Source organism: Megascapheus bottae, chromosome 10 (genome assembly GCF_031878675.1).
Source record: "Megascapheus bottae isolate mThoBot1 chromosome 10, mThoBot2.hap1, whole genome shotgun sequence".
NCBI lineage: Eukaryota > Metazoa > Chordata > Mammalia > Rodentia > Geomyidae > Megascapheus > Megascapheus bottae.
In genome coordinates, this window is record NC_143518.1 from 57,506,213 (window position 1) to 57,528,910 (window position 22,698).

Sequence of the window (22,698 nt, forward strand, 5' to 3'; positions counted from 1 at the left end):
GCTAGCACTTCAACTTGAATCAAAGCTCCACTTCCAGCTTTTCTGGAGGTTAATGGGAAAGAAGAATCTTATGGACTTTTCTTGCTTGGGCTGGCTTTGAACTATAATCCTCATATCTCAGCCTCTTGAGTAATCTAGGATTACATGTGTTACTTACCACTGCCTAGCTTCATAACCCCTTCTTTTTTTTTTTAAAGCTCTTTTTATTGTAATTAATAGAAGGGTTACATTTATATTTGCCAGACAGAAGGAGCCCTTCTCATGTTTTTGTTCCCATTTCCCTTCCCCCACCCCTCCCTTCATCTTGTTTTCTCCCCTTCCCTTTCCTATTTCAAATAAACAAATAAATGTATATACAATATACCAGATAATAAGGTAAGACACTGTAACAATATGAGAATAACCAAGGGGCAACAAAAGAGATGAGAAATAACATAGTACATTAAGAACAACAATCACACATTATACAGCTCTTAACCCCTTCTTTTTATTTTTGGATTCTGGTAACCAAATAACCCTGGATAAGGTCCCAGATCCATATGTTATAAAATAAACTCATACAATATGATGATTTAGACCTCAAGGAAGATACTGAAAACAGTTATAAAAGTAACTGGAAAGCAATAAGCAGTCTGTTCAGACTTCTTGCAGATTTTCTCCACACAACTCCCCAAATAAGGAAACTCTTCTTAAGCCGTGTATACAATATAGCACAGTCTAATTGCCTAAGAAGGAACTGCTACCTTTCCGACTACCTAATATGCTCATCAAAGTTTTTCCTGGCTTATAGTTGGTAGCATTTGTTACTTCTGTCTGCTTCTCACCCAGGAAAACACTAAATTAGATGTAAATGCCCATAATGCTCATCACTTAAGTAGTAATATTTATTAGAGTAAATGGTAAAAAAAAAAGTCTCAAATGGCTCTGCCTAGGACATTGCAAACACAGCTGGTTGTCAAAAGCCAGACTTATTTTTTTTGTCTTTTAAGCCTGAAATTTTCTCATGGTATCTGGTGACTAAGGAGTAAGAGTTGTTTCATAGCCATTTGAAATACTATTGACTCATAAAACCAGGAAAGACAACAACTAACTATAGCCACAGAAAAGCCTTATAAGATATAAAGTGATAAAAACTCTAAATTTAATCTTTCTGTCAAGTACTCTGTTTACAACTGATTTAAAACTAAAAGGCAGAAGTATATTATCTAAGAAACTGAAACAGCTAAGTCTGCTTTTGCTTAAAACAATTTCAAGCATTATGAACACAGCCACTTGCAGAGACACATACTTTTACTTAGCAATGTTTTCCCCCTTTACTTACTTCTATATGCTCTGGAATGCCTTTGCTGACAACCTAACTGTACAAGTTATACATAAACACATTCCCCAACTTCGATACAACTACAAACATATGTAAATAAAAAAGGCTGCTTACTCGGAGTGTCTTGGCAGTCGGGGAGGGAGATGCTGGGGGAGAATCAGACTGAGATTTCCTATTCCGAGTGAATTCTTTACTTCGGGTATATAAAGAGGACATGACTCTTCAGGATGTAGACACTCAACCTCTGGATTCTTCACACAAAGCTGGGAAACTGTCCCTGTTGGTTACCCTCACAGAATTTCTCCTTTTGAATCGATGCAAGATGACTTTGGGTAGAACTAAATAAAGGATAAAAGCCGCCCTGTAAATTATAGTCTTGAGTTCTGAACCAGTCCACAGTTAAACAGAGTCTGAAAGGCGTGTTCCATCAATATTTTCAATTCAGTCTCAACCACAATGCTCAGGACCGGTAGCTCACAGTGGAGTTACACTGTGCTGAGCAACACCTTTTATGCCTAGGTTGAGTCTTTGATTCTCCCCAAAGGATATTTCTTATTGAAGTTTGCTCGTCCACAAAACCTGAACCTAGATTCCTGATGACACCAGATTAAGTCTCAGAGGAAGGATGACTCTGGATCCTGCCACAGATGAGTCAGGAACAATGACTGTCACTTTATCCAGATGAAAGAAATACAAATCCTCTAAAAATCATGCTGTCTTCCCTTAGTTTCACTCCATTAGATGTAAGGATTTAAAACTGCTGAGATAAATTCAAGCTAAACAAAACAAAACAAAACAAAAAAACCCAAAATACAAATAAGGAACCAAGAGCTTATGAGTCTAAGGAAGTCAAGTTTTCCTAAGTCCTTCCAGACCAAGCTGCTTTTACATATAAACACTCAGTCATACACACATCTTTTCCCCTCCCCTCTCCTATTTTCTGACATTCCGAATCCCTATTCGCTAGCAAGGAATGCTGGAGGCAAGCCAAGGGCAAAGATTCACTTTCAACTCAGAATTCGGGTTGCCACTTGTAGAAGAAAAAGAAAGCCTGCCAGCATCTAGGAACCAAGGGAAATTCTTTGGGGACATGCTCAGGGGCAAAGCCCCACCTTCCAGAATTCACCTTCTCAGAGAGACAGCAGTGGCCTCAGCTGATTGCTCTAAACACTTCTCTAAGGCGTGAGATTGGTGAGTTTTCAACTTTTCAATCTCTTAAGTAACAAAGTCCAGACAGAAACATTAGCCAGAGAACCTTATGGCCTTTTATACTCAATTTTAATGAGATGTCATTTCTGCTACTTTGTAAGGAAGACTCACAGCTTGAAACTGGCCCAGCAGAAAGGAAACTCAAGTGTGTCAGTGGGCTTACTGGCTCAATCGCTACACACATTTCCTCAGATGCCACAATCAGGAAGGAGCAATATTACAAAGGAGGGAGATACAGTGAGGAAGAAAAAAAGTCAGAAATAAAGTGAATAAAAGTAATGAAGACTGTGGGATTCAGCAGCACAGGAAAATTAAGAGTTAAGAAGAAAGGAATTTCTTTGCTGGGTGTTGAAGGTTTTGCATTTGGCTTGAAGAAACTTTTGATTTGATCTTCTGCACTCTGTTGTCATCACTGATTCTCCAGCATTTCCAGGCCACATGCTTTCTAAGCCGATGACTTTATCCCCAGAATAATACCACACTTCTGAGTTCCTAGAAACTATCCTGTCCAACCTTCTTCACAGGACATCTATACTTCTACCTCCAGACCTTTCCAACCTTTCCTCCTCTTTTTTCTCTGATCTGATTTGCTGGGCATTTTTTTAAAAAAAAATCCCAATAACTACTTTTATGAAATTAAGTGAAGAGAAATAATCAGGCACTTAGGAGTTAGTCTAAGAAATATAGTTAGAATATAATTCCAAAAAGGCTAATTATTGTGGTAATCAGATATATGCATCTTATATTATGGATACAGTTAATCTCACAAAGAATGAGACTTTTTCTATGACCTCTTCATTTAGAAAAGAAATATTAATGTGAATCTTGATAATAACTTACTCAGAGCAAGCACAATTGGCTAGAAAGTATTAGGGATACTCTATGAATATGTTGAACAAAACTTACAAGGTTTCATGGTTCCTTAAAGGGTCAGTTAGCATAATTCTAATTAGCCACAGTTTCCTGATTTGGTTTTCTAAAGTTACACAGTGATTTCACAGTCACTAGAGATTGGAGAGGGACTGAAACTCTCTGAAATGGTTCTTTGTTTCTTCTCACTCCTTTCTTGAGGTAGTTCTAACAATGGCAAACATGTGTATCTTATAGTTTTAACAGATACTATCTTGTCTGGTCTTCTCAACTACACTAAAAAATATAGTAGTATACTGTTATTACATAGACTGAGGAAACAGAAGTCCTGAAAGGGTAAATGACTTAGCCAAAGACATATAGTCTAAGAAGGAAGCATAACACAATTGTCTGAGTCATAAGCTTTGGTTGATTAAGTGATGTGATAAAACAGATCTGAAAAGATTCACCAGATCTGAAAAAATTCAAAAGCCTTCAAGAAGGTTCTGAGTATCTGAGATATCCACAGGAATATATCAGTTATGTAAGAACAGAAATAGTTTCTCCAAAAAGTTGTATTTTTCTTTATTCACTAGTTTTTGTATATACTTTATTTTTCCCCAACTCTGTCAGCAGGCATTTTTTTTTGACTCAAAAGATATTAACTTCCTGGTAAAAATGAAAGCATCCTTCATGTCCCAGTGGAAGAACTGGAAGAAGCTGCAAGTATGGCTAGGTGACATAGCACCTGCCTAGCAAGTGTGAGGCTCTGAGTTTAAACTCTAATACAATCACAAAAAAAAAAAAAGAGGAAAAAAAAAAGAAAATAATTGCCAGTCATGTTCATTTCAGTTGCATCAGAGAGCCTAATTTTCAGGTGATATACATTTCTAGTACCATCCTAAATTACAGATCCAGAGATGAAAACAGTCTACGTTTTTCTTCACACTGGACTACCTGAATGAACATCCTGGCTAAGGGCACACCCATTGCCTCCCAGATTACTTAACCATACATTTTCTACTCAGAGACAATCAGCATGGAATAAGAATCACTTTCCTCTCCTCTTCAAGGGAGAGTTCTCCAACTGATAATTCTATTTCTTCTCAATTAAGATTTACTAACCTAAGAACCTGGTAAAAGAAAAACTTGAAAACAGACTTTCTCAGGTTAAGCTTTTGCAAAAACCATATATTTAGAAAACAATTTATTTCAGATAGGCAGAACAGAATTTGTGGCTCATCTGATTTAGTTTTTCTAGGTGAGATAAAAAGCAGGGGAAGCTCATAAATGTTAGGGTGTTATTAATTATAACTGAATTAAGACTAGTAGGTAGTGCGTTTTATAGTCTTCATCAAACACAAACATCCAATGAAGAATTGTATTTACTTGTCTTTGAGACAACACATACTGTGTGACTAAACCAATAAAACACCTTGTTTATCTGAGCTGTGACCACCAAATCTCATCAACTCAACACTCAAAGCTTAAAGGAAAAAAATAATGAACCAGTATGAGCAATTTCTAGTATTTTTCTTTCTTTTTAAATTAGGAGAAGTAAATGCCATGCACTGTCCTTGGACTTTCTCAAGGCTACAGCTCTACCACTTGAGCCTCAGCACCACTTCCGGCTTTTTCCTATATATGTGGTACTGAGAAATCGAACTTGGGTCTTCATGCATGCTAGGCAAGCACTCTACCAGTAGGCCAAACTCTCGGCCCAAATGCCATGGTTTAAAAGTAATAATGTTTAGTAAAATGCCTACTCTGTGATGTTCCCAAAGCAGGTAACATTCTACTATCATGTTCTACATGTGGCTGAAGAAGAGTGTTATTAGCCTTATAATGGATTGCCTGGGCTGATAGTCAAATCTTTGCTTGACTATCTGACATGACCTACTCTTAAACCTTGCCCTCAAATACTGATAATGCATCCCAGTTCAGAGTTATTACATAGTCTAGCTAAAGTTCCAGGTTCTAAGTTCAAGTCTAGTACTAACACATACACACAAAAGGGAAAAAAATTTTTCCTTAAAGCAAAATGTTTCCTAATATAGAAAGCAATAAAAATCATCACTTAGAAATCATCATGACAAAATTAACCCAGGAAAGGAATGTGAGTTGATGCCAAAACTGGTGAGTAAAAGTGAATGAGCAAATGGATTTTACATATTCTCTAAGTGTTACCTTAGAAAATATTTATTCATCACAATGAATGAGAAAACATTTACTGCAAAGACACCTGGCAGATCCTAAATTAAGGAGTGATCGAAGGCCGGGAGTTTGGCCTAGTGGTTAAAGTGCTTGCCTAGCATGCATGAAGACCCGGGTTCGATTCCTCGGTACCACATACATAGAAAAAAGCCGGGATTGGTGCTGAGGCTCAAGTGGTAGAGCTCTAACCTTGAGAAAACCCAAGGACAGTGCTCAGGCCCTGAGCTCAAGCCCAGGACTGGCAAAAAAAAAAAAAAAAGGAGTGGTCGAAGTCATTACCAGTGCCCAGCCAAAGTAACATTTGTAAACCTCATCTTAGAAAGATTTTGAATATGCAAGAATTCTCATATCCCCTTTAAAGGAGGGGATATGAAAGCACAAATCACATATAAATAGGGTAGTTTTCCCTCAAATCCTTGAAGAGATTCTGTCATTTCTTTCACAACAGACTTTTATGTTACCATAAGAAAATCAAGCCCATAAAATGGGAAGACTCATGTTTAAGCTATTTGCTTCCAGTTTTCATTTGGACTCTTAGATACATTTTACAAATTCTATTGACCAGGCCATTTCTGTAATTGCTACCATATATTGAGTGTGACCACATTCCATCCAGGTGCTGGTGTCACCTAGCTAGCTACTTATGAGGCTGAGATGTAAAGGTCAGTGTTTGAAATCAGCCACTGAAGAAAGCTCATGATATTCTTATCTCCAGTTAACCACCAAAAGCTAGAATAGAACTGTGGCTCAAGTAGTAGAGTTTAATGAAAAAGCTCAGGGACAGCACTCAGGCCCCGAGTTCAAGCCATAGGACCTACAAACAACTATCCCCCTCCCACCCACCCACCCACCCCCCCAACTGCAAAAAAAAAAAAAAAGTAACCAGTCCAAGAGATTAATATTTTGGTATTTTATGGCCTTGTAGGATGATAACGTTAGGTTTTCTAAGCCAGTGGAATTATAAAGTTTTAGCATGTTGGGAGTGTGGCCTAGTGATAGAGTGCTTGCCTAGCATGCACGAAGCCCTGGATTTGATTTCTCATTACCACATACATGCAAAAAGCCAGAAGTAGTGCTGTGGCTCAAGTGGTAGAGTACTAACCTTGAGAAAAGGACAGTATTCAGGTCCAAAGTTCAAGTCTCAGGACTAGCCAAAAAAAAAAAAAATGTTTTTAGGAATTGTTTATAAGGGATATCAAGTTTTGCCAGTATAGTCTACCTCTCCTTTTTATACACATTTGTATTTGTATGTGCTACCGCCACAATTTTATTTATTTATCTATTTATTTGCCATTCTTGGGGCTTGAACTCAGGGCTTGAGCACTGTCCATGGGCTTTCTCAAAGCTACAGCTCTACCACTTGAGCCACAGCCCCACTTTCAGCTTTTTCTATGTATGTGGTACCAAGGAATCGAACCCGGTCTTCCTGCGTGCTAGGCAAGCACTCTTACCACTAGGCCAAACTTCTGACCCACTTTCAGGCTTTTTAAAAATGTTTGTGACCCAGAAAGCAGTTTCACAATCTCAAAGTTCTTACAACACCTTTCTAGTTTTTTGTTTGCTTGTTTGTTTTTAAGACAGCAGAATAAAATTCTGTGGGTTTTGGCTAAAGAGATCAGAGGCCATCCCATTATCTTGAAGAATATGAAGATTGAACCTGAGGTATACAACTTCCTTCTTACAGCCTGAGATCTGAGAGGTTTTAAGGCAGTAAGTGTTTGATGACTTTAGACAGAAATTTTATGCCTAGACTATTCTGAAGTATTCTAAAAAATTTAAAACAATTATCTAAAAGTATAGTGTCTGTTATACCATTTTTGGCATGGTTGCAAACAATTTCTTACTATGATATATTTGATCAGATATTGAACAAACAAGTATTGGAAAGTTCCTTGGGAAGGTAAGCATAGATTCCCAACTGAAAGGTTTTCAAGGCCTAAAGGGGATCTCCAACAATTTGTTAGACATTACTTAGTCTTTCAAAAATTTCTTGGCTGCTTTCAGCAAATCAACCTTTTAGTAGCTTAGTTTATAAACTTCTGAGTAACCACAATAACACAGTATCTTAGGTCAGATAGGGAAGAAGGCGATGAGGGGAGTATTACCAGTTAAGAACTATAGTTTAGTTTAAGATGCCTCTTCCTCCTTTTGCAGGTAAGAATTTGGAATAATCACTTTCAGGATTATTTATGGATATAAGGCCCACTGTGTGGGCCTGTCTTCAGCATAGCAGAATATTTAACATCCCTGGCCCTGACCTACTATATGCTAGTACCACTTTATATCATTGAGAAAATACAGGAGTGATAAGGACTATTGCCTTCTCCGCCCTTGAAAACTTCTACCCAGATTCTGACTGGACCCTTTCTAACTTTAGAGCAATTTCTATCCTGGAGCCTATGAAGATAGTGAAGAGAATGGAAAGGGGTGGGGGACATCTGCATAAATTGCTCACATAAATCAACAATAACAAAAAAGATAGCTTTTCACTTTTCACTAGTGTTTGCCTCTTTAAGCTCTTGCTAAATTAAACTTAATTGCTAAAACAGCTAAACTTAGGAACCAATTCTGGGGCAGGCTTGCAGAGTGGTTTTCTTAAAGGGCCTTTATAATCTCACTTTTCAGTGAGTTTCTGAGATGTACCCTTTCATTAACACTATGAATGTTTAACTCTATGAGAAGAAAACTGTGAATATTTTGTGCGCTCTGTTCTAATACACATTGTATGTCCTTGTCTTCCTTTGTCTATTGCTGCCTTATACCTTATTTCCTCCCTTCACTCCCCAGAAAACCACCAGAATATAAGCCCTTTTAGTGCAGGCCTTTTTTGGTCTGATTTTTGTTGCTTTTGTAAGAATTGCATGACCGCTTGGGTCTGCATTTTCATTGCATTGCATGTAGAATGAAGGACAATTCTTCACACTAGAATGATTCATTTCAAATGAGAAGTGAGATTCATCTTGTAGTAAAATCCCTAGTGTATCACCCTCACTCAGGAGCTCTGTGCAGCAGCCATCATTAACTGTGAGTGAGAGAGAGAGAGAGAGAGAGAGAGAGAGAGAGAGAGAGAGAGAGAGAGAGAGAGAGAGAGAGAGAGAGAGAGAGAGAGTGTGTAGGGGGGAGGGGGAGAGGGAGAAGGAGAGGGGGAGAGAGGGAGAGAGGGAAAGAGGGAGAGAGGGCGAGAGGGAGAGAGGGAGAAAGAAAGAATTATTAGGGAAATTAGAAGAAGTGGATGAGTTACAAAAACTCATCTGGGGGGGCTGGGAGTTTGGCCTAGTGGTAGCGTGCTTGCCTAGCATGCACAAAGACCCAGGTTCGATTCCTCGGTACCACATATGTAGAAAAAAGCCGAAAATGATGCTGAGGCTCAAGTGGTAGAGCTCTAGCCTTGAGAAAGCCCAAGGACAGTGCTCAGGCCCTGAGCTCAAGGCCCAGGACTGGAAAAAACAAACAAACAAAAAAAACACAAAAAAACCCCAACCAACTCATTTAGTTATTAATAAAAATACCAGTATAAATGCATATGCTAGTAAATGAAGTCCTTTTGGATTTTGCCTATCTTCTGACTTGGTTCCCTGGTCTTCTTTAAAAACTGCTTCTTTGGGGCCGGGAGTTTGGCCTAGTGGTAGAGTGCTTGCCTAGCATGCATGAAGACCCAGGTTCGATTCCTTGGTACCACATACATAGCAAAAAGCTGGAAGTGGTGCTAAGGCTCAAGTGGTAGAGTGCTAGCCTTGAGAAAGTCCAAGGACAGTGCTCAAGCCCTGAGCCCAAGCCCAGGACTGGCAAAAAAAAAACAAAAACAAACAAAAAACTGCTTCTTTGAGGCTAGGGCTATGGTTTAGTGGTTGACTGCATGTCTATCATGTACAAGGCCCTGGGTTGACTTCCAGCATGGCAGAAAAATGAAGAAATGAAGAACAAAGTGAAGAAAAAAAAGGCTAATAATTTATTTAGTGATACTAACTAGACACTATATTGGAAATGAACTTTACAGCTTGAGGGGGATTGGGGGAGGGGAAAGTGGGAGAAAATGAGGGAGGGGATGACACTGCTTGAAAATAAATATACTCTTTATTTATGTAACTGTAAACCCTAAGTAAATCACTTTTACAATAAATTTTAAAAATTGAAAAATACGTTAAAGAGGGCCTGGTGCCAATGACTCATGCCTCTAATCCTAGCTACGCAGGAGGCTGGGATCTGAGGATCATAGTTCAAAACCAGCCCAGGCAGGAAAGTCTGTGAAACACTGATTTCCAATAAACCCCCAAAACAAAAATAAAAATCTGGAAGTAGACTTGTGACATAAGTGGTAGAGTGCTAGCCTTTAGCAAAAAGAAGCTCAAGGACAGTGTCCAGGCCCTGAGTTCAAGTCCCAAGACTGGCACATACCCCAAAAAATATCTAGGAGAAAGCTGTTGAATTATATTTTGGAATTAGTTTTAAAACAAATAAATTTGGGGCTAGAGCTATTATAGAGTATTTGCCTACAGCATATGGAAGGTCCTGGGTTTGATGCACAGCACCACACAAAAAAATTAAAATGTATTAAAAAAAAAAACCTTGAAATACAAGCTAAATGCTGGTGCCTCATGCCTGTAACCCTAGCTACTTAGGAGGCTAAGATTTGCAGATTGTGGTTTGAAACCTGCCTGGGCAGAAAAGTCCAAGAGACTCTTATTTCTAATAAACTACTCAGAAAAGGCCAGAATTAGTGCTGTGGCTCAAGTATAAGAGGCTCTGGGTCAGTGCCTAGGGCTGAGTTTAAGCCCCAGGACTGGCAAAACAAACAAACAAACAAACAAATCTGTTAGTGCATAAATATACTTATGATAGGTAGGATATAGCTATAATCTCTAGGCGAGGCAAAATATCCTACAAAAAATATTCTAAAATTTAGTATTTAATGATATGAAGGCGAAACCTACAATTACATTAACGATCATAAAAACAGAGCTATGACTGAGAAGGTAAATTATAAACAAAAAGTTATATTTGAGGTCATGCTTTTAAATTGTTATAAACTCAATTTTGTTTCTGTATTTTGGTAGTTATCTTTAAAAGCTAAAATTTTGAGCTGGGCACTAGTGGCTCATGTCTGTAATCCTAGCTATCTAGAAGGTTGAGATCATGGTTCAAAGCCAGCACGAGCAGGAAAGGCTATGAGATTTTTTTCGGGGGGAGGGTCGGTGATAGGGCTTAGACTCTGAGCCTGGGTGCTGTCCCTGAGCTCTTCAGCTAAAGGCTACTGCCCCACCCCTTCAGCCACAGCACCACTTCTGGTTTTCTAGTGGTTAAATAGAGGTAACAGTCTCATCTTCTTTAGTGCACGTCTTTAGTTCACAGGTTGGCTCTGAACTGGGATCCTCAGATCTCAGCCTTCCAAGTAGCTCGGATTATAGGCATGAGCCATCACACACTGCAATTAATCAGATTCTTATCTCCAATAAACCACTTAAAAAATGAAAATGGAGCTCTTGCTTGGAAGTGGTGGAGCACTAGCTCTACTCAAAAAAGTCAGTAACAGTGTCTGGGCTATGAGTTCAAGCTCCACAAATGACAGGGGTGTGATTAGTGAGCTATAAATTGGCTGAATGCTCCATCAGGTGGTAAAAAAAAAGAACAATAATTTCCCATTATTAGTAAATACAGAATTTTATGGAAAAGTTTTCTAATAAGAAAAACAATCTGTGTTTGGTTTATTTATAAATTTAAGCACTTCAATTAGTTTTCATGCTTGTGAATTTAGTTGATTCAGAAGTCTGCTTTGTTTAGATTAACAAAGAATAGTCTCTTCTTGAGAATAAAAATGGGTTTAGAAACTTAACATTTAATTTGCTTACACCAGAACATACCCTGGAAGAGTATATGAAAGAACCCTCCTGGCTAGATATAATGAATTAACATGAAGCCCTTTTTGCTTTGCAGACACTGCTGATGATATAATGTAAATGTTTATCCATATGTTTTATTGTCTATGTGCCACATTTTATGTTCTCCGTACAAATATTTTAAAATAGTTGAAGGCTAGGGTGTAACTCAGTGGTAGAGTGCCTGTCTAGCAAGCTCAAGGCCCTGGGCTCAATCTCTAGACCCAAACAAACATTAAATAAACTCACCAACGAAGATAAAAGATGTCCTTGCACTATTCAATTTTCTCACTTCTCTTATACTGAAATTATTATTATTTTGTCAATTATAGAGCTTGAGCTTGACCTGGGTGCTGTTCCTGAGCTCTTCAATTCAAGGCTAGGGCTCTATCACTTTGGGCACAGTGCCACTTTCAATTTTCTGGAGGTTAATTGGAGATAAGAGTCTCAGAGACTTTTATGCCTAGGCTGGCTTTGAACCTATGAGTTTTAGATCTTAAGATTCCTGAGTAGCTAGGATTACAGATGTCAGTCAATGAATGGTACCTGGCCTGGCCTCAAATGATTTTCTTTTCCTTTTTTTTCCTTCCTTCCTTCCTTCCTTCCTTCCTTCCTTCCTTCCTTCCTTCCTTCCTTCCTTCCTTCCTTCCCTCCCTCCCTCCCTCCCTCCCTCCCTCCCTTCCTTCCATGCCAGTACTGGGGCTTAAATTCAGGGCTCAGGCAACTGTCCCTTAGTCTTTTTGTTGCTCAAGGCTAGCACTCTATCACATGAATTGCAGTTTCACTTCTGCCTTTTTGGACTAGTTTACTGGAGACAAATCTCAAGGACATTTCTGCCAGGGCTGGCATTGAACTGAGACTCTCAGATGTCAGCCTCCTGAGCAGCTAGGATTACAGACATGAGACACCAGTGTATGAATAACTAAACTTTTTAATAGTCAACATTTTCTTTTTTTTTTGCTTTATTTTTTTATTGTAATTAGTAAAAGGGTTACATGATATTTGCCAGATAGAAGGTGCATTAATTCACATACATTGATACCCTTTCACATGTCTTGGTACCCGTTTCCCTCCCCCCCACACCCCCCAATAGTCAACATTTTCCTTTTTGCCTTTCATATGCATACTGGAGATTAGTTTGATCTCTACACTAGGGTTCTTTGAGGACAGGTAGAACCTTTGTTTTTGGCTAAAACACATAGCCATTCCTCTAAAGATGCTATAAAGATTTCTTCCTGCCAGATGTGGTGTTACACACCTGTAGTCCTAGCCATGAGTGGCAGAGGCAGGGGAGTTTGAGATCAGTCTGGACTACATAGTAACACTGTCTCAACCAAAAAAAGGACAACAAAATTTTTTTACCATGCCTAAGATATAGGACAAAACAATACAACGTTTAACATGCACGCACACACACACAGAGTAAAAAAGGCTGAAAGCAAAATATTTCACAGGGAGAATACTATTACTTGATTCAGATATTTTGATCTATAACAGATTAAAAAAAAGTTTGTGGGGCCAGGAATGTGGCCTAGTGGTAGCATGCTTGCCTAGTATGCATGAAGCCCTGGGTTGGATTCCCGGAAACACATACACAGAAAAAACCAGAAGTGGTGCTGTGGCTCAAATGGTAGAGTGCTAGCCATGAGCAAAAGAAGCACAAGGACAGTGCCAAGGCCCTGAGTTCAAGCCCCAGGGCTGGCAAAAAAAAGTTTGTGTACATATTTTTACACATCATAATTCAAAATGAAGCTCCTTTAATCAGCCACAGGTGGGGGGATGGGGTTGCTGGAAGAGACAAAAATGGGGAAAGGGAAACAACTTCCAGGGTACACAAGCTAATGGTCCTATCAGCTCTGTCCTTCCCACATTAAAATGCCAATGTAATTTCACACAAACACAATTTTGCTGAGGACAACACTGTTGCAGAACATGAGAGCTACATGTGTGCTGCTCTAAGAAACACCACTTGTGAGGTTCATGAGGCATGGGGATGTTTGTGGCAAAGACAACCAATGTGGGAACCAAACTAATTAGATTCTCAGAGTCTACTGTTGCTTAGCATGCAAAATAGGTTCCATGACAACAGAGCTGACTGGCATATACTGAGCCATATATCATTCTTTTTTTTTTTTTTTTTTGCAAGTCCTGGGCTTGGGCTCAGGGCCTGAGCACTGTCCTTGGACTTTTTCAAGGCTAGAGCTCTACCACTTGAGCATCAGCACCACTTCCGGCTTTTTTCTATGTATGTGGTACCGAGGAATCGAACCCGGGTCTTCATGCATGCTAGGCAAGCACTTTAACCACTAGGCCAAACTCCCGGCCCCATATATCATTCTTTTAAGAGTGCAAAAGTCAGGTTAGCACTAACATCCCAGGCCCTGTTCTAAGTAATCTGTACTGTGTTACATGCCATATAACTCACTATCCAAGTTGGTGATTGGAATGGGGATAACAATGTGTTGCTGAGTTAAGATAAGAGCCAATCTCTTTTGTTTACTTCGCATCTTTAGACAAACTCCCAAATAAATAGCTTTTCCATATGGACGTTTTTTTTTTTTTTTTACGATCATGGGGCTTGAACTTGGCCTGGGCCCTGTCCCAGAGCTTTTCAGCTCAAGGCTCCCACCCTACCCCTGGGAGTGGGCGTTGTCCCTGAGCTATGTAGCTCAAGGCTACCGCCCTACCCTTGAGCCAAGCCCCACTTCCTGTTTTCTAGTGGTAATTTGGAGATAAGAGCCTTAGTTCCTTTTGTGCCTGGGCTGGCTTTGAACCTTGATCCTTAGATCTCAGCCTCCTTAGTAGGTAGGATTACAGAGGTGAGCCACCCCACCTAGCTGATCTATCTTTTTTTTTTTTTTTGCCAGTCCTGGGCTTGAGCTCAGGGCCTGAGCACTGTCCTTGGACTTTCTCAAGGCTTGAGCTCTACCACTTGAGCCTCAGCACCACTCTGGCCTTTTTTTTTTTGGTACGTATGTGGTACCAAGGAATCGAACCAGGGCCTTTGTGCATGCTAGGCAAGCACTCTACCACTAGGCCAAACTCCCGGCCCCTGATCTAACTATCTTAAAAGTACATACTACTGGTCATAATAGAGACTGAGTTTCCAAAACTTGTCATTACAATTGGAACCAAGGACTAAAGATCCTACTGTTAATCACACACAAGGGTGACAAAGGTCTCATGTTCCAATCTGTGAAACTTAAGCTTTATAAGTATAATGGGAAATGCCTTTTCACTTTTCTAGTGCTATCTGTGGGAAGTACTTTTGTTGTTCCTAAATGAACTGGAAGCAAGAAAAAATAGTATAAATTTTGCTTTTCTCTTTCTCTTTCCCTTCTCTTTTCTCTTCATAATTTGTGTCACTCTGGGGCTTGAACTAAAGGCCTGACCTCTGTCCCTGAGCTTTTATGCTAAAGCCTATTGCTAGCTCCACTTCCAGGTTGTGTGTGTGTGTGTGTGTGTGTGTGTGTGTGTGTGTGGCTAATTGGAGATAACAGTCTCACAAACTTTCTTACTTGGGCTAGCTTTGAACCACAATCTTCAAATATCAGTCTCCTGAGTTGGTAGGATTATAAGCATGAAACAGACTTCTGTCTGATTTGTTCTAATTTTCATCCACACCAAGGCAGTCACTATATTATGTCTCCATTCTTACTTTTTTTTCTCCTTTCTCCCTGTAATCTTCTCAATAGGAAATATACACCTCCCTGCCACCCCCCCCCAAAAAAAACCCCAAAACAAAAACTTTATCTATATTGCCCTTACAAGAGCCACTGGATTTCCTTGCCTTTCTTTGTGCAATAGTTTGTTTCTAGAATTTTTTTTCATTATTTTAAATTCTCTCTCACTGTATCTTAAAATTAATCAAGTCTTCTCTCCCAGTATTCCTAAATCACTCTTTATCAAGGTTACCATGTTGTTGGTTGATGTCAAGGACCAGTAGGCTTCATCTTCTTTGACCTTCCAGCACATTCAACACAGTTGGGAACTGCCTCTTTCTTAATATATTTTCTTCACTTCTACTGGCATCCATCCTAAAGCAGCCTTCTCTGTTGGTGTTGTTTTATTTCATATAGGAACATCTAAGTGCTCCTCAGATTTGTAAATTTTCCAGATGGATATCTAATAGATCTCACAAAACTCAACATCTCTGAAACTGGACTCACAACTTTATCTATGTCAGTTTGCTTCTCCTTTACACCAAAGCAAGCTTATTGTTGCCTCTGAAGCTGCTGTGATGTGCTGAATAAACCCAGTCTCCATATTCAGATAGTGCAATGTGATTTGGTTTCTGGATTCATGCTCTGAGTGGATGGGATCTTGGCAAAAAACATTAGTCCTAATTACCTGTATCCATTTGTAGCTTTCTTATCACAGTGACTTTCCCTTATTGGCCCAATGTGATTTTTTTCCCTTGTTTTTAAAGTATGACTCTTCAGAAGGAAATTTAAAAAAATATTTACTTATCATTTATGTTTTGGAATGGGAAGGATAAAAGTCAGAATGCAATTACTCTGCCATCCTGACCTAGAAACTTCACCATGGCTTTCATTTTGAAATAAAGGCAATTCAACCCTCTGTAAACATTAACCCATATATCCAGAGTTTAAGCACAAAATCAACTGTAATGAAAGAAAATTCCTATTATTTGGAATTTGTTCACATTGATACAGATAACTGACTTACTGGAAAATCAGAAATAGAAGGGTGACTTTAAAAAGGTAGGAAACTTGGGATAGCAGTAAGCTTTACTGGAAACTTTATGTACAAACTCTACCACTGTTTTCCATAAATGGAATCAGACTGAACAAAAGCAAAGCTTCCCTGGCCCAGGGAGAATCACTGCAGCAGAGTCCTGTCATCAGCACCAACCTGCACTTCTGCACCTGGAAGGCAGCCATCTGTTCAGTGGAAAGAATGCTGGACTGAGAACTCAGAACTATTCTAGTCTATTCACTGCAACCAAGTCATTACACAACTCAAGTTAAGCCATGCCCCTTTTAGGGCCCTAGATTCTTCATTTTAAAATAAGAGCTTTGAAATAGAATAACTTCTAAAGTGCCTTCAAGAAATAATTTTCTGGGCTGGGGAGTTTGGCCTAGTGGTACAGCCTATCATACACGAAGACCCGGGTTTGATTCCTTGGAACCACATACATAGAAAAAAAGCCAGAAATACTGTGGTGGGCTCAAGTGGTAGAGCTCTAGCCTTGAGAAAGCCCAAGGACTACAGCTCAGGCCTGAAAGAAAGAAACAAAGAAACAAAGAAAGAAAAAGAAAAGAAATTTTTCTGTGACCTCAACAGCTTGGTAAACTTTGTAAGTAGGCTGAGTCCTCTCTTCAGTTTATTGAATAAACAACTTTCCAGGTAAAGGAGAAATATCATACATTCTTGAAATCAGTTTTCAAATTAAGTGGAAGTTAGAATTACCAGATGCATGTTTTCTCTTGTTTACCACTCTGCAAAGATACAGCATGTTGGATGATGTTTTGGTATGGCATAAACACAATCTAAGTTTTAAGTAGAACAAACAAACCAATCTAGAACAAAACAAAAATCCCACACATAAGTCCAGACAAAAACAGATGTCCACAAAAATGTGTCACTGATAGTTAAGAAGACAACAAAAAATAAATCTCAAACTAATCTGATCAAGTATAGACAAAGAAAAACTAAGAAGTCTAGCAGAATTAATAGGAGGTGAGAAATCTGGCTTTGTGTATATGTAAATCCCACTCCTGGGCATTTACCCAAATGTCCAGACACAAGGCCATACTAAACCTACCAGCACAACCATGTTCACTGCAGCATTATTCACCATAGCTAAGATATGGAACCAACCCAGATGCTCCTGAGGAGTTGAATGGATCAAGATGATGTGGTATATATACACAATGGAATTCTATGCTGCCATCAGAAAGAATAACATTGCCCCATTTATAAGGAAATGGAAAGACCTGGAAAAAAATCATATTAAGTGAAGTAAGCCAGATCTAAAGAAACATAGGCTCCATAGTTTCCTTCATTTGTAACAATTAGTATAAGATTTTCCTAGCAGAGGATCACAATAGCTCAAAAGCTAAGTACATATGCCATATAGGATGAAGCTAAATTAAATGAACCCTAGGATATGGAAACAACTCTTAATGTACTATGTGAAGTTATTTCTTATATCTTTTTTTTCCCTTTATGGTTTATCTCATGTTGTTATCTGACTTTGGTCCCTGGTATATTGTATATATATTTATCTGTTTATTTGAAAAAGGGAAGGTTAAAGGGAAAACAAGATGAGTGGGAGAAGGTTGGGGGAGGGAAAGTAGTAGAAAAACATAGGAAGAGGTAACAATGCTCAAGAAATAATGTACCCACTACCTGATGAATGTAACTGTAAGCCCCTTATATGTCACCCTAACAATAAAAGAAAAAAAAAAGACTTGTGGAATCAAAAATTTTATGTAAACAGAAATGTGGGAAAAAAGAATAAAAATGAAACGATAATGTTGGAATTCTGGACAGAAAGGAGATGTGGATTAAGAATTTTAAGACTAGGGCTGGGAGTATGGCTTAGTGCTTGCCTAGCATGCATGAAGACTGGGGTTTGATTCTTCGGTACACATACATAGAAAAATGCCGAAAGTAGTGCTGTGGCTCAAGTGGTAGAGCACTAGCCTCAAGAAAGCTCAAAGAGTGCTCAAGCCCAGAGCTCACCTGGACTAGAAAAAAAAAAAAAAGACAACCTGAGAGTATTGCTCAGTGATAGAGACCTATCTAGCATGCATAGCCTCTGGTTTCAGTTCCCAGGTAGGAAAACTGTCAAGGCCAGTTGAAGCAAAGTTAGCTTGAGACCCTGCCATAGATTAAATGGTAGAATACTGAGTTTGAATCCAGGTAGCAAGAAGAACTCAAGAACAAATCTCAGTGCTTCTCAGAGCTTGGACTATGGGTCACAGTAAGAATATGCACGAGTTGTTAGCTGATTCAGATTTCATAGATTGAGAGGGTGGAGCATGTAACTTCCAGTTTTCAGAAACCCCTCTAAAGATTGTTTTCCAAAAGGAAATTCACTGAAAGGCATCTTACCCTGCACACTTGCTATATGTGAGACCAGCTTGCTACATCAACATTCCTATATATGTGGGCACAGATGATATGAGGGGAGGGTGTACAATGGATTTCTATTTATTAGTCAAAATTTTTACCTGAGCAAAGTGGGCCATCAATCAGAAGACAGGGATAAAGCTCTCGGGCTGTTCCATTCAGATCATAAACAAGCCACTGAAGCAGTCTTTACTTTCATGTAAACTTCTACTTTTTATAAGTTTTCACTGTCAAAGCATTTATGGGAAAAGTTATGCAAGTGATGCACACAGATTACTAAAGAAAATTCAGAACATAAAGATAAGGAGAAAAGTAAATGACACTGAACACTAGTGGCTTATGGTTGTAATCCTAGCCACTTGGGAGGATCATGGTTTGAGAGGCCCGGGCATATATTGATTAAAAAAACAAAGAATCCTTCTTAACCAATAGCTGAGTGCAATGGTATGGACCTGACAGCCCACCTGTGTGGTAGGCTTAGATTGGGAAGATAAAGGTTCTAAGCCAGCCTGGGCTGAAAAACCCATGAAAGACTGCGTATTAGCAGAAGAAGCTTGGTATAGTGGTACATGCTTGCCATCCCAGCTGTGTTGGGAAGCCTAAAATAAGAGGATCAACGGTCTAGGCATGTTCCCAGTCAGGAAACAAGACCCTATCTCAAAAATAACTAATTCATAACATTTTTTTTTTTTTTTGCCAGACCTGGGCTTGAGTTCAGGGCCTGAGCACTGTCCTTGGACTTTCCTCAAGGCTAGTGTTCTACCCAGAGCCACCGCACCACTTTGGCTTTTTCTATATATGTAGTACTGAAGAATTGAAGCCGGGTCTTCATGCATGCTAGGCAGGCACTCTACCAGTAGGCCACACTCCTGGCCCTCACTCATAATATTTTATTGTAACTATTTATCCAGATCCCATTATCATTGTAACTCACTTTTAAAGACTGCTTTATACTCCACACAAGTCCAAGGAAACATTCCTAAATGGCTAGCAGTCAGAGAACGTTAAGACAAACTATGATTCATATTCCATTGCAAAGATTAATGACTGTTAATTGCCAGAAGATTGGACATTTAGATTGTTTCTAATTTTTCCACTATTATAAGTAACTAAATGGTCTATGGCTGCTTTGTTCAAATATCTAACAGTCTTCCCCATAGTAGGTATTCAAGGTTTTTGTGAAATGACCATATATTTACAGAGCTGCATAATATATATGGACATATGGGTTTATAAAGCTACACATGCACATACATTATATAGACACATATACCTTGTCATGAAAATTTCTGAACATAAGCCATGTGTATATGTGTGTATATGTGTGCATATACATATATATATATATACATACATATATTTAACTCTCCTATAGATAAGATCCCATGAGTAGAAATTCTGAAGCTATTTCAGGCTTTTGACATTTTGATAACTTGCTTTCTCCAAAGGAACTAATTTTCACTCCCTGAAGTAAAATATGAGAAGACCAAATTCACTATATTATCCTCTAAATTAGGCATTATCTTTTCAGTCTTTATTATTAGTTTATAACAACTTACTTTTTTGTGTGTGTGTGTGGGTCATGGGGCTTGAACTTGGCTTGGGCACTGTCCCTGAGCTCTTTAGCTCAAGGATACCACCCTACCCCTGGGCCTGGGCATTGTCCCTGAGCTCTTTAGCTCAAGGCTACTGCCCTACCCTCGAGCTAAGTCCTACTTCCTGATTTCTAGCGATTAACTGGAGATAAGAGTTGCTGGTCTTTTTGTGCCTGGGCTGACTTTGAACCTTGATCCTCAGATCTCTGCCTCTTGAGTAGCTAGGATTACAGGCATGAGCCACTGCACTCTGCAGCAACTTACTTTCATTATATTTTAATTTACATTTTAATATTGTTGATGTTGAATATTTCTCTTACATTCATTGAGTACTTAGGAATAGTTTTCTAATAGTTATTATTATTATTCACATCATATTTGTTCTCTGAAGCCTAGCTATAGGTTTATAAGGAAAAAAATAGAGCCTAAAGAAGCTCCTGAAACATTTTCAGGAAGTAATTCTGGAAGATACTTTATTTAGGAATTAAATCTACATATAAAAAACATGAATAGGCCGGGAGTTTGGCCTAGTGGTTAAAGTGCTTGCCTAGCATGCATGAAGACCCGGGTTCGATTCCTCGGTACCACATGAAGAAAAAAGCCGGAAGTGGTGCTGAGGCTCAAGGGGTAGAGTGCTAGCCTTGAGAAAGTTCAAGGACTGTGCTCAGGCCCTGAGCTCAAGCCCAGGACTGGCAAAAACAAAAAACAAAAAACAAAAAAAACTCCAACCCCCCCCCCCCCCCCCCCCCCCCGTGAATAGCCATTTAGAAGAAACCTGGTACTATGCCATGTGCTTTTACTAATAGCAAAATTGGAAGCTAGGTTTCTCAGTTTGACCAAAGCTTATCTGTTTATTTCATTTGTGAAAATCTTATGGTTTGATGATGTACTTGAGGGGGGTAAGAGTGTGAGGAAAAGCTTTCTATAGTAATTTTTCTATAACTTTTCTTTTAGGAAGCCATTCTAGACTAATATATGGAAGCTCTAAGGGCGGGTTTCAATAAGTGGCAGTCTGTAAAAAACTTCAGCTAAGATAATCCTGGGGTAGTTTTGTAGCAGTTTGTCAATACTGACCTAGGCTTTGTCCTTGAGAGCATTCTGTACAATTTAGTTGTATCCGGAGAGGGAAAAATATGGCCAGACGAAGAAAAAAAATTCAGTCTAGGGGACATTATCAGCAATGAGAACCTGATCAGCAAAGACACCCCTCTTTGTAATCTAACAAAGAATTCATAATTGTAGGCACAATGTGGAAAATGGTCCTCTGAGGTAGAAATATAATAGTATTTTTTATTCCTCAGAGATATTCTTACAGGGGGAGGCAATAATGTTTGGATAACATCAATAAGGACAGAAAGCAGAAACATGGAATAGAGGTAGTAGATGGAAACAATTCATGGATTTAGTCAGAAACTATAAGATGCCAAATGATAGGATTATGAGATCTGTTCCAACTCTTCAAGCTGCCAAGGACTGGTTTAAACAGTAAACTATCTTGGCACTGAACCCACAAATGAAATGGTTACTAACCCCAAGCTAGTAACACCAGAAAACCTATCAAAGTCATTACATGCAGATGAGTCAGAAAGAAAAGACACCATTCTGCAGTGCTCCCAGCTCCACTCCACCACACTGCTCTCATAAGTCAGCAACTTCTTCTTATTGCTAAATTCATTGGATACTCTTCAGTTCTGAAACTGCTGGATGTTACTACAATGGACTGTGGCTAGCTGCAATTCGTCTTTCTAACACTTAATTCCTTTAACAGAATCCACTTCCTGTGGGGAATCTATGCCACACAGGTGGCTATGGGTTTTTTTGTTGTTTTTTTTTTGACTCTAGACCTGAAATTGGCAGCCAGCAGAAACTGCTAATTACACAGTAAGGTAAGTCTGATTTACCTTGATCACTACCACACTAGGACAGAGAAACTCCTTCCTTTGAACTGAGGGCAAAAACACCATAGAGCTCTGATGATCAAATTTCATCTTCCTACATTTAGGTATGCCTAAAACCAAGCCAAGAGCAATATACATATTTCTGGAGTATAGCCTTTTTGCTTAAGCTTTCTGGGGTTAAATTATTGTTGTTTTGGTGGAATATTCTATTCTTTCCTGGTCTTTCTTCCTTCTCTGAACATTTATTTTTGATCTCTTTAATTGGTACCGCTCCTCCTCTGTCTTTTTATCACCAATGTGCCCACGGTTCTGTTCAAACTGTCTACATTTCTTTTTCTTTGTTTTTCCCAGAATGATGGGCCTTTTTACCACCCCGTAATCATTTTGTTAGTTTGTTTTTGAGAAAGGATTTCATTATGCAACCCAGGCTTCTTGCTTTCATCAAGTGCTAGAGTGTGCCACCAGGGCCAGCACCACAATTATTCTGAAGGCTTCTCCTGGGGAATCTGCTCCTTTTGCTTGCCTTGGCTTCAGAATCCTTGTGATAGTGAACTACAATCACTCATCAAAGTGTGTCCTTCAGAATACTAGAAAGGGAAAGAAGTTAATACTCACTGCTTTCCAAGTTAATCTTGGGA

General features: G+C 39.0%; 1 protein-coding gene across 4 annotated transcripts in view; it reads right to left on the reverse strand.

Moving 5' to 3' along the window:
- Nucleotides 1–22,698, reverse strand: part of Ppp1r12b (protein phosphatase 1 regulatory subunit 12B) — a 195,579-nt gene that overhangs the window by 38,403 nt on the left and 134,478 nt on the right. Inside the window, exon 1 of one of the 4 annotated variants that reach the window (XM_090341417.1) lies at nucleotides 1,436–1,622. The exons of the other annotated variants lie outside the window; for them this stretch is intronic. Coding sequence (XP_090197543.1) covers nucleotides 1,436–1,537 — 102 coding nt within the window. The 5' untranslated portion in view covers nucleotides 1,538–1,622. Of the gene's footprint in view, nucleotides 1–1,435; nucleotides 1,623–22,698 lie in introns of those variants that run through there. 4 annotated transcript variants of the gene reach the window in all.